The 17,066-nt window shown below is 36.9% G+C and overlaps 1 protein-coding gene across 13 annotated transcripts in view; it reads right to left on the bottom strand.

Moving 5' to 3' along the window:
• MFF (mitochondrial fission factor) overlaps nt 1-17,066 on the bottom strand; it is a 33,041-nt gene that overhangs the window by 9,987 nt on the left and 5,988 nt on the right. For 4 of the 13 annotated variants that reach the window (XM_015111201.3, XM_028831165.2, XM_015111202.3 and 1 more), the window contains 4 exons: nt 15,600-15,769; nt 7,837-7,925; nt 5,382-5,456; nt 792-950 (listed from right to left, as the gene is read on the bottom strand). In XM_015111201.3, the coding sequence (XP_014966687.1) occupies nt 792-950; nt 5,382-5,456; nt 7,837-7,925; nt 15,600-15,769 (493 nt within the window). The remainder of the gene's footprint in view (nt 1-791; nt 951-5,381; nt 5,457-7,836; nt 7,926-15,599; nt 15,770-17,066) is intronic. The other 9 variants (XM_015111204.3, XM_015111208.3, XM_015111205.3 and 6 more) reach the window with 3 other exon arrangements.

The following is a 17,066-nucleotide window of genomic DNA, read 5'->3' as shown; positions in this document are numbered from 1 at the left end:
AACAAGTAAATAATCATGAAAATTCAAACCCTGACTACCAGAAGCCACTAGATAAATGTTCAGAGTCGAAATGAAATTGACTCTATCTTTCCCACAGTATGCCAAAAAAGCTCCCTGAATTTCCTTTAAAACATTATGTAGTAATAAAGCGAGGACAAAAAGTACTTGAAATAACTGCAAAAAAATTATTTCTATGAATAAGTCTAAGTTTACTATTGATGATTTTACTTGGAGATGTTCAAAAGCGAGATAAATTATCAACACTGAAAAATATCAGTATTATCAAAAAGATGGTAGCACCTGGAATTTTCAAAACAAGCCTAGAAATCCATAGCTGGGAGGAAAGGAAAAAAGTGTCCTGGCAGCTGCACTGACATCACCTCCTCAGATTTGCTTTATTAATCCAATCATATAAGTAGCATAAATAATTACACCAAGATTAATTAAAGAGGACTGGTAAGCTTCAGTGCAACACTCAATCCAACGGGACCCCTTGGCATATCCCCAAGTGGAAACAAGTACTTAGAACAGGCTAGAAAAGCCTTTGAAAAAAATCACTACGCTTTCTATGTATACTCTCCTTGACAGAAGGAAAGGTAATGTAATCTTGCGAAATGTGAATTTTGGACAATAATTTCAAATTAAAAGAAAGTAAAGCAAGCTGTTTCAAATCACTGCATCTTAGAAAGAGGCTAGAAGGTAAAAACAGAAAAGAAAGACACCACAGTCCACTAAACAAGAGGCCAAAAACTATGCAACAAAGCTGGCAAGAGTTACGGATGGCCAATCACCTGCGATTTTCATCCAGCACATCCAAGATCTGCTGGTATGCCCTACGGGTAGAAGACTGGATAAGCGACAAAATGCCACGAGCAGAGGAAAGATTAGCTCCATCTTCAGGTAACATATGGGGAGGACAGACCCGAGCCTGTTGTGGCGATGGTGTCACACTGTTTACACAAGCACAGCAAATGAAGAGAAAAACACTCAAGTCAGATTTTTATAAAACTTCTGCTGAGCAGTCTTTATCTTAATTTTCTTAGTGTTCTTGTCCCGCTTTCCCACCCTTCACTCTCCCCTCCAAGAAAACAGTCAAAGAATAAACATTTTGAATTGTTTTCAAAAACTAGCTATAAGGGAGCAATTATAACTTTGTAACCCTAAACATCAAAATAAATAAACTGAATATGAAAGAACTGTAGAGAGGGAAGATAACCACAGCAATGAATGTGTTCAACTCCTCCCACTGGAGAAGCAGCATTCTTTACTTCGTGCTTATATTCCAATTCAATAAACCAAACTTCTAAGAAACAACACTGCCGTCAACTTATGGATGATTAGAAGAGTAGGACAGGGAATTCTCACATACAGATGTCAAAGTTTAAACACATGAATCAAAAGTGATTCCATAAAAACACCATTTCAAAAACTTCATAAAGCCAATGAAGCAAGTTGAAGTTTATGACGAGTAAATGACACTGATTTAAGGATGAATTCGTCTTAGAAAATGGTAACAAAGCATTTTGATTGTTTAGTTATAGAAAGCATATGTTCTCTAGTTAAATGACTAAAGCATAAAAATATTACCAAATCTGTGAATACAGTGAAAGAAGGCAAGGACACTTCTTAAATTATCAATGGCTGATAACTATTTCTGGGTTTCTTAGTGACAATAATCTTAATCGTTCTTTCATGTGTGGGCTGAGATTCATAATTTCATTTGACTCCCCTGCCAGTACTTTCTGAAAGCTGAATGAACCAATTCTTGTGGTTCTAACCTAAACTCTTAAGATCTGTGTCAGTATTTTCAGGGCGCCGTTTAATGTTACAGCATGATTATGTGAGGTATTTAACTTAACTGACATACGGACGTGGCAGATGGTTTGTTACAATAAGAGGACTATGACAGTGGGATGAGGGTTCAACATTCTCAACGTCAAGGCAAAACTAACATCAGGCTAAACGTCATCCAATGTGTATTACGTCTAAAAGAATAAAAACAAAGCAGATGGTAAACAATTGAAAAAATAAAATCTCTTATTTTGACTGTGTAATCTTTTCTAACAGCATGTATTTGTTTGGAAACTACAAAATAACTGGGATAATTTTTGACAGGATAGTTACAATCATCTAATATTATTCCCAGAGTCCCAGAAAATTAAAAAACAAAATCTCCTCCACAATTTTATGAATAACTTTGAATGGCTTGGCGATCCAAAGAGAGAAGTACCATAATATGAAAACCATGTTTTTCAAAGACTGCTTAGAAGATCTAAGCCAAATCTTAACATACAAAGTAACTAATCTATCAAGCCTGATTCACCATAGGATTTAGGCCTAATGGTGTCAAGATAAACTCAAATTTTCTGATGCAATCTCATGACTAGTGACCTTAAATGTCCATCCAGAGACTGGCAATCTCTGGGAATTCATATAAACCAACATTATCTACTGATCCATGGTAATTGGCAAACCCATACCGGGCATTCCAGAAGGGTAAAAACAAACAAACAAACAAACAAACAAAACCATCCTATCTGTGAAACAAAACTATACGTTAGTCTTACACTCAGAATTCTCTTTAGGCAGCACTGTGAAAAGCTGAAGCTCTTACTGCCTATGAGAATTAAAAATGGCCAGTTCTGCATCAACATAAACAAACAATTCATCTTACACTCTTCTTGATAGAGCAGTCAGCGTAACTGCCTAAATTCACTTAAGCAAGTTTTAAAGGACTAATCAGTACTTTGCCTCTGCATTTGGGGGTTTAAATTGAACACTTTGTGTATCATTCTGTATTGATAAATAAACTAGCTACATGCTAACATATTAAAGGCTACAATAATCAATATTTGGAATTATAATCTTGGGGCAACAGCATGAATGAACGAAACTCAAATCCATGAAAAAACTTAATGGATTTTGGTCCATTAAAAATTAAAATAGAAGGGTTACTTTCTCTAAGAGAAATCCTTTTGCTGGAAACAAACAACAATGAATTGTTTACTTAAACTGTAAAAGTACAAGTATTTTCTGTCCACACATAGGAAATGAGGAGGTCATCTTATAAAACAGTCAAACATAAACTTACTTCAGATTAACTGCAAAGAGTTCCTAAGATGGAATGCAGAAGGGTAGATTCTAAAACAATCTATAAGATCCCTCTCAATTCTAAGATTTTACGATCACATGAAATTGGAATATAATGGGAAAAAGTCTTACATGATCCTCAGTTGTAATTTAATACAAAAAATATTTATGTAGAAAGATAAAAGATGAAATTAAGTTTTTATCAATACTAGTAAAGATATTTCATCAAAAACATAACTTGAGGTTCTAGTTGTTTCTCAAAAGAAATCAACATTTTGAAGATTAGTAAAAAATTTAGCTTTTCATTCATGTGTATGGTAATCCTCCATAAACAGCAAAAACAAAATCAGGAGTATTTTTTTTTTAATGGATGACTACTTTTTCCAGTGTATGTATAGATTAAATGTCCTTGTTTGATAACACATAATTCCATCTACAGATGAAATGAATCACCATAAGATCGCCAAAACTACATTAGTAATTAGAGGCAATAAATAATTTAGCAATTCTCTTTCCTTTTTAAAACTTTAAGCAGTCTTGTTGGTCTTTTTTACAAATAAATGTAAAAACAAAAAAGAATAAGCTCCATTTTAGCAATCAGTTTGACAGGAGCTAAAATGTACTACACAGGTATCCACTGTGGAGGGAAACAGTGCTTTCACCTCCGTCCACTCTTGGACCCAACCAAGGTTTAGTGACTTTCTGTTTCTGCTGTTTTGACAAGTGAACTACTGTGGAAAACAAAAAAGTAAACATACTGCAAAGGCTCTGAGAAGATTAAGTAAATAGCATTATATATATTAGTAATTTAATAAAAATGTTCTTTGATAAACTGATTCCAGTGAGATTATAAAACAGCAAAGTCTCAACATTACCTTTTTAAAAGAAAAGATTAGAAAAATTTGAAGAAAGCACTGATGTTTACCATGCTTCATTAGTAATAGCTCTACCTCATGCTTACACGAAATCTTATTACATAAGAGTTAAGTAAACGACACCAGGGCTGGGCGCAGTGGCTCACGCCTATAATCCCAGCACTTTGGGAGGCCAAGGTGGGCAGATCACTTGAGGTCCGGAGTTCTAGACTAGCCTGGCCAATATGGTGAAACCCTGTCTCTACTAAAAATACAAAAATTAGTCAGGCATGGTGGTGTGTGCCTGTAGTCTCAGCTACTCGGGAGACTGGGGCAGAACAATCGCTTGAACCCGGGAGGCGGAGGCTGCCGAGAGCTGAGATCATGCCACTGCACTCCAGTCTGGAAGTCACAGTGAGACTCCGTCTCAAAAAAACAAACAAAATAAAACAGCAAATAAAAAAAAAAAATCAGCCAATGCCAGAACTAAAATTGAAATAAAAATTTACTTGGCATAACTATGTCATTATTAAAAGTAAGTTCAAAGTCAGGTACCTCTTTCTCTGAGTTTTTATAGGAATAATGTTTCCCAAACTGTGACTTTAACCTCTTCAGTGAGGTATCAGACTCTTTCAAAAAATAGGGTAAAATAATAAAGAGAAAAAATTTTCATCAAAACACAAATATAGTAATTTCTCTTGGAATTTTAAATAGAGAGGAAATTTTAATATATTGCCACTATCTACGGCAACTGAATAGTTCCTCGAAGCATAATAATAGAACCAGAGTAAGAGGAAAACTGTTGGCTATCGGTGCGGTTTCTTCTGCTGCTTAAGAACGCTATCAGCTATTGATACTTGTATTATATACCAAAATGTTCTGCTCCATGAGTAGAGTCATTCCCATACCTTATTTTGTCACACAGAAAAACAGTGGGTTTAATAATAGCAAAAAAAATGCTTCCAAGCATCATTTTAATCTACAGGATTATAAAATAAATGACAAACCACACTTATTCTCCATTCTTCTTCAGGGACAAGAGAAAAGAAGAAGAGACAGTGTGCTGAAATTTAAAAAAAAAAAAAAAATTGGGATCACTGAACCAGGTGAAGTTGAATCTGTCGAGAACTATTATGCCAACCAAAGCAAAATAAACAAAAAAGGAGGCTTGGTCCTTATGTGCATATTATATTCCATGTTGCTTTCCCCAATACATGCAAAATCATATACAACTTCCTTTAGTTGGTCTAGTTATTTTTTTCCTTAATAAAGTATATAACGGCAGTTTGAGAAATCCTGAAACAGAGGTACTAAAAAGCCAAACAGGAAGATAATTAGGATAGCATATGTCAATTACCTGGTCAATAGATTAGTATTAACATAATCCTTCAAAATCAAAACAACTACTTGTGAAAAGCAGAGCAGATAAAATCTTACGTGTACTCCGGTGCAGAAATCGGTGCCTGGAACCTTGAAATTTTATTTCTTGGGGCAGAATCTGATCTGTGCCACCTTAAATAATAATTATGCTTCTTTTACATATTCAGCTTTTATAACACAAAGAAAAAGCTACATCTGATTTTACTGTTCACAGTTCACTTTTGTGCTAATAGCTGACGATAATCTTATTGCCTCTTCAAAGTAATTAAGAAAACAAAGGCTAGTGCTCCTGCTCTCACACCCGTTTGCACTTTCATTCTTAAAGCCATGGAATAAAATAAAGTGGAGACAGGCAAAGTTTCATGCACTCTGATGCACAACAATTTCATGTTACAAAGAAAACACTAAAGTAGGTAAAGATAGTAAGAGTTTAATAATTATTTTAATAGAGGTATTATATCAATTGTTTTTTCCTTACTACATTAACGACACTGAATAATATGTTCGTTACACACAATTCTAAAGTTAGTAAGATGGAGACTCTTAAAGATGAATTGTAAAGTATAAAATTAACAACAGTAGGGAAAGAAAGGACAAAGTTACATTATTAACAAATTACATCTATAACATGGTAACAGCCATAACGAAAAATATGGTTAAGCAATGTTAAGTGTTTCACTGTGAAAATGTATAAAGATTCATTAGTTTTACTACCAAAAATGAGATTCTCAGTTTTATTAAAGGCTGAAATGGCATTTTAGAAAATGCCATTAAAGCAACTTAAAAAAAAAGAAAATCAAGTATTAGTTAACACTGTAAATCTTTTCTGTTATGAGGAACTGATGTTATTAGGTAAATGCAAAAATATCTATATCATCTACTCTAAATCATACTTCACTGGACTGGTTTTCATACATAATAAAGGGGTTTCCTTTCTCTTCAGTTGAATGCAGCTATCAATAATACATACTTTGGGAGAAAAAATAAAAGTGGTGCTATATTATAATAATCTTGTTTTTATTTTATTAAATAAAATGTCAAAGTAGCTAAGAACCTAAAGAGTAAGCCACATCTTTATAAAGTGGAAAAGCTTACTAGAAATCTTTGTTGCCTTGGGATAATGTTACAAAAAGAAAATAATTAAAGCTCTTGAGTGTATGTTTAATCACTCTGTAAAGTAGATCAAGAAGCCACCTTAGCCATACATGATACAGCCTCTTAACTGTTTGTGTAATACATTTGGAAATAGTCTAGAAAAAATGGATCTCGTGGACCTGCTGACATCACTGCCAACCAGACACCTCTAGGGAAACACAATCATAAAAAATTTTCTATTACTAATGGCTGAATCTTGCAGCAAGCATTCCCTGAAGGAGATATATATTCATTTTAACTCACTGTCTTCCTACACAGTCTTACAGAATAATTTTAACTACCTTAGGAGATATTTCAATATTCTCCAAGAAATCAGAGCAGTTTTAGTTCTCCTTTCACCTAACACAAGAGAATGGAATTTCCATAAGGCAAGCAAATAATTTATATAGAAGTTAGAACTTCTTTGTTCTTTCAAAGCAAGGATAAAAATATTTGAAAAAAGAATCCTCTCTCTATCTTGAATATCAATGATCCTACCCCATCAAAACTCCTTCTGTATCCCTATACTCTTTAGAGAGGTCCAAACTAGAGATTAATATGCTATAATATAAATCACTGTATTGTTCTCTATTTTGTAAATAAAATTAAATGTTTTGCTTCTATCTAGATTTGCAAGCTCTCAGAAGAGATGTATCATCTCCTGATTCTTTCAGCTTCTGCAGAAGCTAACATGATGCTTGCCATCACAGGTGGTTCATGAGTTCATGAAAATTGGCCAAAACATTAATGAGGAAGAAATATTAATTTATATAATCTATTTAAAAAGCCACTACTGACAATCACTTTCTGATTAAAATTCTGACCAGTTTTCAAGAAACATTTTGTTTGTAAAAACCCATTAATTTTAATAAAAAAGTAAAAAAGCACTAACATTAATAGATCTTCTGGTAGCTTTAAGATCAGAATTTGATAATACAACCAAATGAGAAAGAAAGGTTTAAACAACTAGTCTTTTAAACAACACACTTGTATTTTTTGAAAATGAAAAGGACCAAAAAATTCAATGAATCACAAAGGAGAAAGCTAAAAAATACTTTTGGAAAGAAAAAAATTCTACCTGTCTTGCTACACTGTTTAACACAGCTCATTAGAAACAAAGCTGGACAGGACCAGTTCACCATCTTATGATAACTTAATTAGCAAATCATACGACACAGGAAAGGATAAGATTACTGAAAAATTCTGAGGACCAACAAAACGGCCAGATTTTAAGACTACAAAAAGTATTACAAAAATGTAAACTTGATGTAAAACAAATTTTAAAAACTATAGGAAGTAATTATTTAGAAAAATATGGGTACACAAAATACCCTGAAAAAACTTACAAAGGAGATATAATGCTAGTGCTTCTACTCACAGAGAATCATTTCTGACCAGCTGTCCATTTTGGCGAACAGCATTTTCACTCATAGACCGCTCTCTTTTTAGTCTGCCAACTGCACGGATCTGTTAAAGCACAAAGAAAGGGAAGGAAATAGAAATATTCTTAGTAGCCTAGTAGCTGCTTAGCATCAAAAGAACCTTGATACAAGGCTACTCAAAAAATTTACAACGAACTAAGAAAAGGCAACCAAGAATTGCTGCCAGGCAGTGTATTACTGACAGACTTGCTTTTTAAAAAAACACCACATACCCTTACTTACTATAATGCAGATAAACAGGAATGTCTATTTACTTTAAGAATGCTACTCTAGTTTCTTTTTAAGTATCAATATTACTTGGTATGATTATTATTATTTGTTTAATCTTACACTATATACTTATTTATAAGAACAATTTATAAAAGTGTTTACAGGCACATATAGGAAACGGAGAGTATCTGTATTATAAATAAACATTCCTGGCTTCTAGAGTTATAACAAGTTAAGATTTGGTTGAATATTTGAAAACTAGACTAAAAAAGTATCTAGCTTAATGGTTTTGGCATTGCAGAATGGCTGCAATCTCTAATCCCATATGTTCTTCTTACAAAATATATCTTTGACCTTCTTTCATTAAGAGACAGGATCTGTTTCTTTCCCTTGAAATTCAGAGGGCTAGTGACTACTATAGAAATGATGCAAAGTGACTTCTGAGGATAGGTCATAACAGTACAGCTTCTGCCTTTCTTTCCCCAGGTTGTTAATATTTCGAAGAATGGCACCATAACACAAGGAAGGCCAAGTAGCCAGACAGTGAGGCCATGTATAAGTGCACCTGCCGACAACCCTAATGGATGTCCCAGACAACAGCTAGTACCAAGTGACATGTGAGTGAACAAATCTTCAGATAACTGCAGCTCCAGCTGTTGAGTTATCCTTAGCCTTTGAGACTTTCTAGCTTAGGCTTCAGACACTGAGGAAAAGAAACAAGCTTTTCCCTTCATGGCAACTGCAAATTCCTAACCCACAGTATGCATGAGCAAAACATACGCTTGTTTGTTTTAAGCCACTAAGTTTAAGATGATTTGTTACATAGAAATGGATAACTAGAACAGTAGTAATCATTAACTTTTCTGCTTATTTAAAAATACTTTTTTTTTTTTTTTTTTTTTTTGCGATAGGATCTTGCTCTGTCACCCAGGCTGGAGTGCAGCGGCATGCTCATGGCTCATTACAGCTTCAGCCTCCTGGGCTCAAGTGATCCTTCCACTTCAGCCTCCCAAGTAGCTGGGACTACAGGCACACACCACCACACCTGGATAATTTTTGTATTTTGTAGAGATGGGGGTTTTGCCATGTTGCCCAGGCTGATCTCGAACTCCTGAGCTCAAGTGTTACTGCCCATCTTGGCCTCCCAAAGTGTTGGGATTACAGGTGTGAGCTACTGAGCCCAACAAAAATACTTTAAAAAACAACACAAACAAACCCCCCCTCCCCCAACTAAAATAGCCATGGCAACATTATGGTTTTATTTTGTGGGTTGTTTTTTTTTTTTTTTTGAGATAGGGTCTCGCTCTGTCGCCCAGGCTGCAGTGCAGTGGCACAATCTCGGCTTACTGCAAACTCTGCCTCCCGGGATCAAGCAATTCTCCTGCCTCGGCCTCCAGAGTAGCTGGGATTACAGGTGTGCGCCACCATGCCTGGCTCATTTTTGTATTTTCAGTAGAGACGGGGTTTCACCATGTTGGCCAGGCTCATCTCAAACTCCTGATCTCGTGATCCGCCTGCCTCAGCCTCCCAAAGTGCTGGGATTACAGGCGTAAGCCACTGCACTCGACTGACATTATGGTTTTAAAAAAATTAAACTTTATAGTAAAAAACAAATAGTATGCTAATTAAAGGACTTGAAAATTAAGATTTTCAAAATATCAATCAATATTTATCGATGTTCTTGGTCGGGCATGGTGGCTCACACCTGTAATCCCAGGTGGATGTTTTTCTTCTTCTTCTTTTTTTTTTTGAGACAGTGTCACTCTCTTCCCCAGGCTGGAGTGCAATGGTGCTATTTCAGCTCACTGCAACCTCCACCTCCCGGGTTCAAGCGATTCTCATGCCTCAGCCTCCCGAGTAGCTGGGATTACAGGTGCATGCCCTCTCGTCCAGATAATTTTTGCATTTTTAGTAGAAACGGGGTTTCACCACATTGGCCAGGCTGGTCTTAAACTCCTAGCCGCACGTGATCCATCCACCTTGGCCTCCCAAAGTAGTGGGATTACAGGTGTGAGTCACCATGCCCAGCCTGGATGTTTGTTTTGTTTAAATCTGAGTTGTTTTTTTTGTTTTTTTTTTTTTTTTAGATAGGGTCTCACTGTGTTGCCCAGGATGGAGTACAGTGGCATGATCTTGGCTTACTGCAATCTCTGCCTCCTGGGTTCGAGAGACTTTCGTGCCTCAGCCTCCTGAGTAGCTGAGATTACAGGTACACACCACCATGACCGGCTAATTTTTGTATTTTTTTGGTAGAGACGGGGTTTCACCATGTTGGCCAGGCTGGTCTTAAACTCGACCTCAAAAGATCCACCCACTTTGGCCTCCCAAAGTGCTGGGATTACAAGTGTGAGTCACTGTGCCTGGCCTCAATGCAAAATTTTAAAATGTCTCTCAGAATCATCCTTCATTGATTATGCACTTACTTCTACTCATCCCTGAGGCTGAGAAATAGTTTCCTAGGTTCAAGCAGCTTCCTGGAAGTTGCGTCACAGGGTCTAATGCTACACAGTTATATAACATATAACACTAGACACTCTGCATGCATGCATACCATTCTCCTTTTATATGCTTATACCCCAAGTTAAATTTGATTGTTCAAGTAAATGTCCTCTAGGTTTTTTGATGGCCGATTCTCTCAATCTGTTCAAAGCCCACCTCTTCTTCAGGAATCTACTCAGAGCCTTAGTGGTTTTCCTCTATACTCATCCCCATTTTCTGTGAGACTTTTATGCAGAAGGGGGAAAGGTACAAATGAACAATGTAGACTGAACAGTTGGGATAAGTATCTTCCCTCCCCAACATGTTCAGTGCCCAAAATTTAACATCATGAATCACGGAGAGAACAGTTAAGCCAGTGACCGCGGGTTTTGGGAAGGACACATGGCCCAATTTGTCAGGAGTAAGGAGATCATGCTTGTGGTAAGGGGGCCATGAAACTGTATCTGTACAAAGACTGTGAGTGCACATCTCTGAATTTTCCATGCAGGAATGTGTATACATATATACAATTCAGCTTTTCCTTTTCTCTCCAGACTTTTGCTCCATTCTATTCATTGCAGTCCCAGCTCCTCTTTCCAGAAGTGACGAGGAAGGAAAAAGAGCTCAAGAAACCGTCACCAAACTGTGATCAGACCCATATTCATGAAGTTCTTTATTTTCTAAGCTCCCGCAGGATCCTTTTAAAATATTCATTGAGTCCCTGGGAGATCTTCTGCATTTGTTTTAGGATATGCCACGTAGCTATGGTTTTTTGCTTCACATCCTTAGCGATGTCATATCAACTGAACTGGGCACCAATAACCATCTGCTACTTCTTCACAGTAGAATCACAGGTCTAGGGCCTTCTGCTAGACATTCATGGCTTCTGTGTTATCCTTCAGACTCTAAGATTGCTGCTTTCTAAGTATAATCTGTGTTAAGGGTGGAAGTAGCTGGATATTTCTTCTACTCCTTGAGCTCTGGCTGTACATTAGGGACATAACTGCTGTAGAATTTGGCATCCTATGGATGCCATTTGATGGCTTCTGTATAAAGCTGGCGTGGCTTGGAGATAGTTCCATTTCTGAAACCACTCAAGGCCTTTACTCTTCCAAAATCAGGTCAGGGTTTACATATGCCAACTGACTTTGCTCCTTCCAGATTAATTCCTAACTATTGACAGTTCTTGTATATCTGCAGTTCAGTGCTCTTCCAAAGGTTTATTATAGAAATGAATAGTATTCTCATACTTCTCCTCTTTGAAGTAAGAGATGCCAACTTGGGCAAAAGCTTTTACTCTCTATCTTTAGTGCAGTCTGTTTTTTCTTCCAACTTCAATGGACTTCTCACAAAGTTTTTAGGGCTTATTGTAGCTGATTTTCTTAAAGCACATCATGGCTTGATTGACAGGATGTAATGGCAGAGCCCACATCTTTGACTTGGTCACATCGTTCAAGGCTGCGTCAAATCTTCTTACAGGCAGCATTTCCAACTCTTTCTGTATAGTTCTTCCTTCTTGTTCTCTGGAAGATCCTTCCCCACTGGCTCCCGTTTGGATTCCTTGATGAGAAGAGGTGGTAATGTCAGTGTCACAGCTTCTTTCTCCTCATTCACACGGCCCAGTCTCTTTGACACTAAAAACTGTCATGACTTGGGCATTTTGTATTTCACGCCCAGATAACATGGTTTATTGCACAGTTGCTTTGTTAGTTGATTTCCAAATATTGGTGGAGATCAGGCATATTGGAAGCGTTTGTCACCTTCCTCTCTTCCAGCCAAGCCTCCAGATTTTTAAACCCTCTTTAAGCTAAGCGATTATTTATGTTCTATTTTAAGCCCTCCTCAAGAGCTCACCCGGATTCTTTAAGCCAGTTTAAGAACTCAAGTACAGTTGCTTTCTACAAATTTATCCCTTACATCAATCAGGCTTTCAGACAATTTTATTGGCTTCCTCATAAGCCTTCTCCTGGTAGTCTCTTCTCTTGAGATAGGTCAGTGGTTTTCAGTAGGGGGTGATCTTGCCCTGTAGAGAACATCTGGCAATGTCTGGAGGTATTTTCTTTTTTATTGTGGTAAAACACACATAACATACACAATTTTAACCATTTTGAAGTATACAATTCAGTGGCATTTAGGACACTCACCATGTTGTGTAATCATTACCACTATCTAGTTCCAGAATATTTTCATCAGCCTGAAGGAAACCCCATACTGATTAAGCAGTCACTCTCAATCCCCCTTTCCTCTAACCCCCTGGCAACTAGTGATCTGTATCCTGTCTTCATTCATTTGGCCACTCTGGATATTTCATGTAAGTAGAAAAATGCAATATATGGCCTTTGCTGTCTGGCTTCTTAAACTTTACATTTTCAAGGTTCATCCATGTTGTGGCATGTATCAGTACCTTTTTTTTTTTTTATTTTTTATTTTTTTGGAGACAGAGTCTGGCTCTGTTGCCCAGGTTGGAGTGCAGCAGTGCAATCTCGGCTCACTGCTACCTCCACCTCCCGGGTTCAAGTGATTCTCCTGCCTCTGCCTCCGGAGTAGCTGGGACTACAGGTGTCCACACCACCATGCTCAGCTAATTTCTATATTTTTAGTAGGGTCTCACCATGTTGGCCAGGCTGGTCTTGAACTCCTGACCTCAAGTGATCTGCCTGCCTCAGCCTCCCAAAGTGCTGGGATTGCAGGCATCAGCCACCGCACCCGGCCAGTACCTCATTTTTTTTTATGGCTGAATAAGAGTTACTATATGGCTAGATCATGTTTTGCTTATCCATTCATCACCTGATGGACATTTTAGCTGCTTCCACCTTTTCGCTATTACAAACATTTTTGGATATCATGACTTGGAAGATGGTAATGCCATCTTGTAGATAGATAACACAAATATTGCAAACATTCTACAGTGCAAAAAGATGGCTCCCACCACAAGGAATTATCCAGTCCAAAATGCCAATAGTGCTGAAGTAAAGAAACCCTGCCAACTACTGCAGAATGATTACTACAGAGCAATGTTCTGGGGATCTCACTTTATAGATTCTGAGTAACATCTGAATGAATCATCAATGTTATCAGCACTCAGGGTCTTATTGCTTCTCTATTTCATTCAATTTCTAGAAGCTACTAGAACTCTGGCTCCCTTACCCCTTCCTCCCTTGCTCACGGCAGCTGAATGCTTGTTGAAGGCTACTGGACCCTTCTATAAGCTTTTATAAACTTAAGTTCAAACCATCATCTTTGCTTTCAATAGGCAGATGGTATTAATCTCAAAAACTCCTCTTTCATTTCAGGATCTGGCTCCTGCCACAGGATTTTAACTCTTTCCTAACAATAACATTTATACATATTGAGCTTTTAACACGAATTAGAACATGTCCTTACATGCATTCTTACATTTAATTCTCACAATAATCTTAATGCACTTGGTATTATTCTTATCTTTATTTCAGAGATAAGCCCTAGAACTGTTAAATAACTTGCCAAAAGTTATGTGGTTAGTAAATGGCAAAGTAGGTCTTCAAAGTTAGGTCTAATTCTCACACAAACTTTTTTACCCCAGTGTTATACACTCTGGGCATCTATCACATTTGACTAAATATCACAATTAATGCAGGAATGAACCCTGTAGAGTCTTAAAGCCTGGGTCTACTGAGGGAAATCCCGGCAAACTTTCTTCACTCACTCTTAAAATAATCACTCAGGGAATTGCTTGGGTTGCTTTCAATCAGTTAGGGGCAGCAGAAAGATCAAAAGAAAAACCCAAAGAATACAATAAAGAACATTTCTTTCCTGGTAAAATCCTCACTGTAAGACAATTATTTTCACAGGTATAACTCCCAAGGAACTCTGGGGAGTTGGAAAGCTGGGCCTCAAACTGGGAGCGCACTGGATACTTCTGTTTTATGTAACCATCTTGGTAACTTTCATTATTTTCTGCTATTAAAGAATTTTATATCTTCTGTGCGTGTTGATGTCTTTCCCTCACTCATATTATTGTCCTGCTGAAACCAGACAGACAGCAAACTTTTTGAATGCAGGAACTATGTCTCATTAATTCTTATACTGCATATAGTATCTCAGAGATAAAAGTTGAAAAATGTTTGTTAAATAATACAATTCTCCAAGCGTCTTAGTGCCTTTCTGTCATGTAAAGTCTCAGATTATTGCTTTTCACCAAACAAATACCTAGAATATCCAAACTGTGTGCATATTACCTCAATTATCTCAGCAGAAACTTATAATCTAAGAACCTAGTCCTAGCAAACTGCATTGCCCTAGACAGTAGGCGGACTTTACCCTCTTTGGAAAGGACTACATGCAAAATGAAACCAGACACAAGCAATACCATCATTAATAAAAACATACGTTTGTACATTGTCTTACACTAGCTTCATGACAACATGTTGGAAGTTCAGAAGGTATATGAAAAAGATGCAACTCCAGAAATCATCACAGCAAAGAAGCTTCAAAGCTTAGCTGTAAGTCAATGGCAAAGGCAGGATTTGAACTCTGCTACTAACACCTTGTTAGTCTACACTGCTACATTTAGGTCAACTGGCATATTAATATAATGCAGTATAGGAGCTAACTCAGTAGAAACTTTTAATCAAGAAGCGAGAATGGGTAGTGTTAAGGGAAAAAGGGCTTTCTTTGTCATGTTTGCTAGACTGATTTTATAACAAAGTGATACATTTACTTTTTATTGCTAAACTCCCAACTTTTTCTTATTATTTAACAAGTAACACCTACCCATAAAGGCTCTTTCTTCAAACCACAGGAACTTAATAATACTTTCCACAAAATTTACATTTTCCTAAAATATAACATTCAAATTTTAAAAATAGCATAATAACTTATTTGCCACATTTGTAAATTAGAATTATTAGTAATGTTCCATATGGAAAGCTTTCATGACATATTGCTAAGGATATGATAAAGCCTCTTCACTCTTCTCTTTTACCTTTGTTTACATTATTTCAAATTCTGGTGATATTAAAGTTCTACTTACTTCTTCATTTTGAGGGGTTGTAGGAGGTCTTTCTAAATCCAGAAAATCTAGTGGTCTTTCACTTAGCGTAAGTACACGAGGTGGTGTTTTTAGTGCCAGGGGTTTAAAGGGAGTTGACTGAATAAGGTCAAGATCTGCTGGTCTTGAAAATGAAACATCTTCATTATTTCCTAGGAGTTAAGAAAATAGACAAAGAAGAGAAAAGTGGGAGGTTTTTTAAAAAGACAAGTGTTTTTTGTTAAAATGTATTTACCTTCTTCTGCTTTTGAATTATACCTCCCAACGAGCATTAGTTTCTTTCAAAATATGCTTCCAGCGTACTGACATTTCACTAATATTTATCACTGTGGTACAGAAATAAGAAATTATGCAATGCATGATATATAACCAAAAAAACTGATATTTAGAATATATAAAACTCTTACAACACCCAATTTTTTAAACTGACAAAACATTCGAATAGACTCTTCACAATGAATATATATAAATGGCCAAAAAGCACAAGAGCAGATGTTCAAAATTATTAATAATCAGGGAAATAGAATTAAAATCACGAGATGGCACTACACACCCACTCAAACAGCTAAAATTAAAAAGACTGACAATACAAAATGTTGGCAAGGATGTGGAGCAACTGAAACTCATACATCACTGATAGAATGCAACACCGTACTAGAATTTGGAAAATAGTTTAGCAGTCTTTCAAAGTTTAAAATAACTTGTAGTACATAAACCAGCAATTTCACTCCTAAAGATATGAAAACATATGTCTTCACAAAGACTTGAACCTGAATATTCACAGTGGCTTTAATCCTAACAGCTTCAAACAAAAAGTAATCAATGAATGGAGATGAATGGATAAACAAATTATGGTGTATCCAAACTGAAATATTACTCAGTAATAAAATGGAATGAATAACTGATATATGCAACAACAGAAGAATCTCAAAAACATTACACTGAACAAAAGAAGCCAGATAAGAGTATATACTCTATGATTCCGTTTACATGAAACTCTGGGAAAGACAAATCTAGTCTCTGGCTATAGAAAGGAGACTATGGTTGCCTAGAGTTGAGGGGAAGGGACTGAGTGAGAAAGAGACACAAGGGAACCCTGTAGAGCAACAAAAATGGTCTCTATTTGGACTGTGGTGGTGGTTATATGGGTGTTTACTTTTGTCAAAACTCATCAAGTACACACTTAGAAATGTATACATTTTGGCCGGGCGCGGTGGCTCAAGCCTGTAATCCCAGCACTTTGGGAGGCCGAGGCGGGCGGATCACAAGGTCAGGAGATCGAGACCACAGTGAAACCCCGTCTCTACTAAAAATACAAAAAATTAGCCGGGCGCGGTGGCGGGCGCCTGTAGTCCTAGCTACTCAGGAGGCTGAGGCAGGAGAATGGCGTGAACCCAGAAGGCAGAGCTTGCAGTGAGCCGAGATCGTGCCACTGCACTCCAGCCTGGG

This window comes from Macaca mulatta, chromosome 12 (assembly GCF_049350105.2).
Source record: "Macaca mulatta isolate MMU2019108-1 chromosome 12, T2T-MMU8v2.0, whole genome shotgun sequence".
Classification (NCBI taxonomy): Eukaryota; Metazoa; Chordata; class Mammalia; order Primates; family Cercopithecidae; genus Macaca; species Macaca mulatta.
Note: the sequence above shows the minus strand (reverse complement) of the source record. Positions and strands in the feature narration are given on the sequence as shown.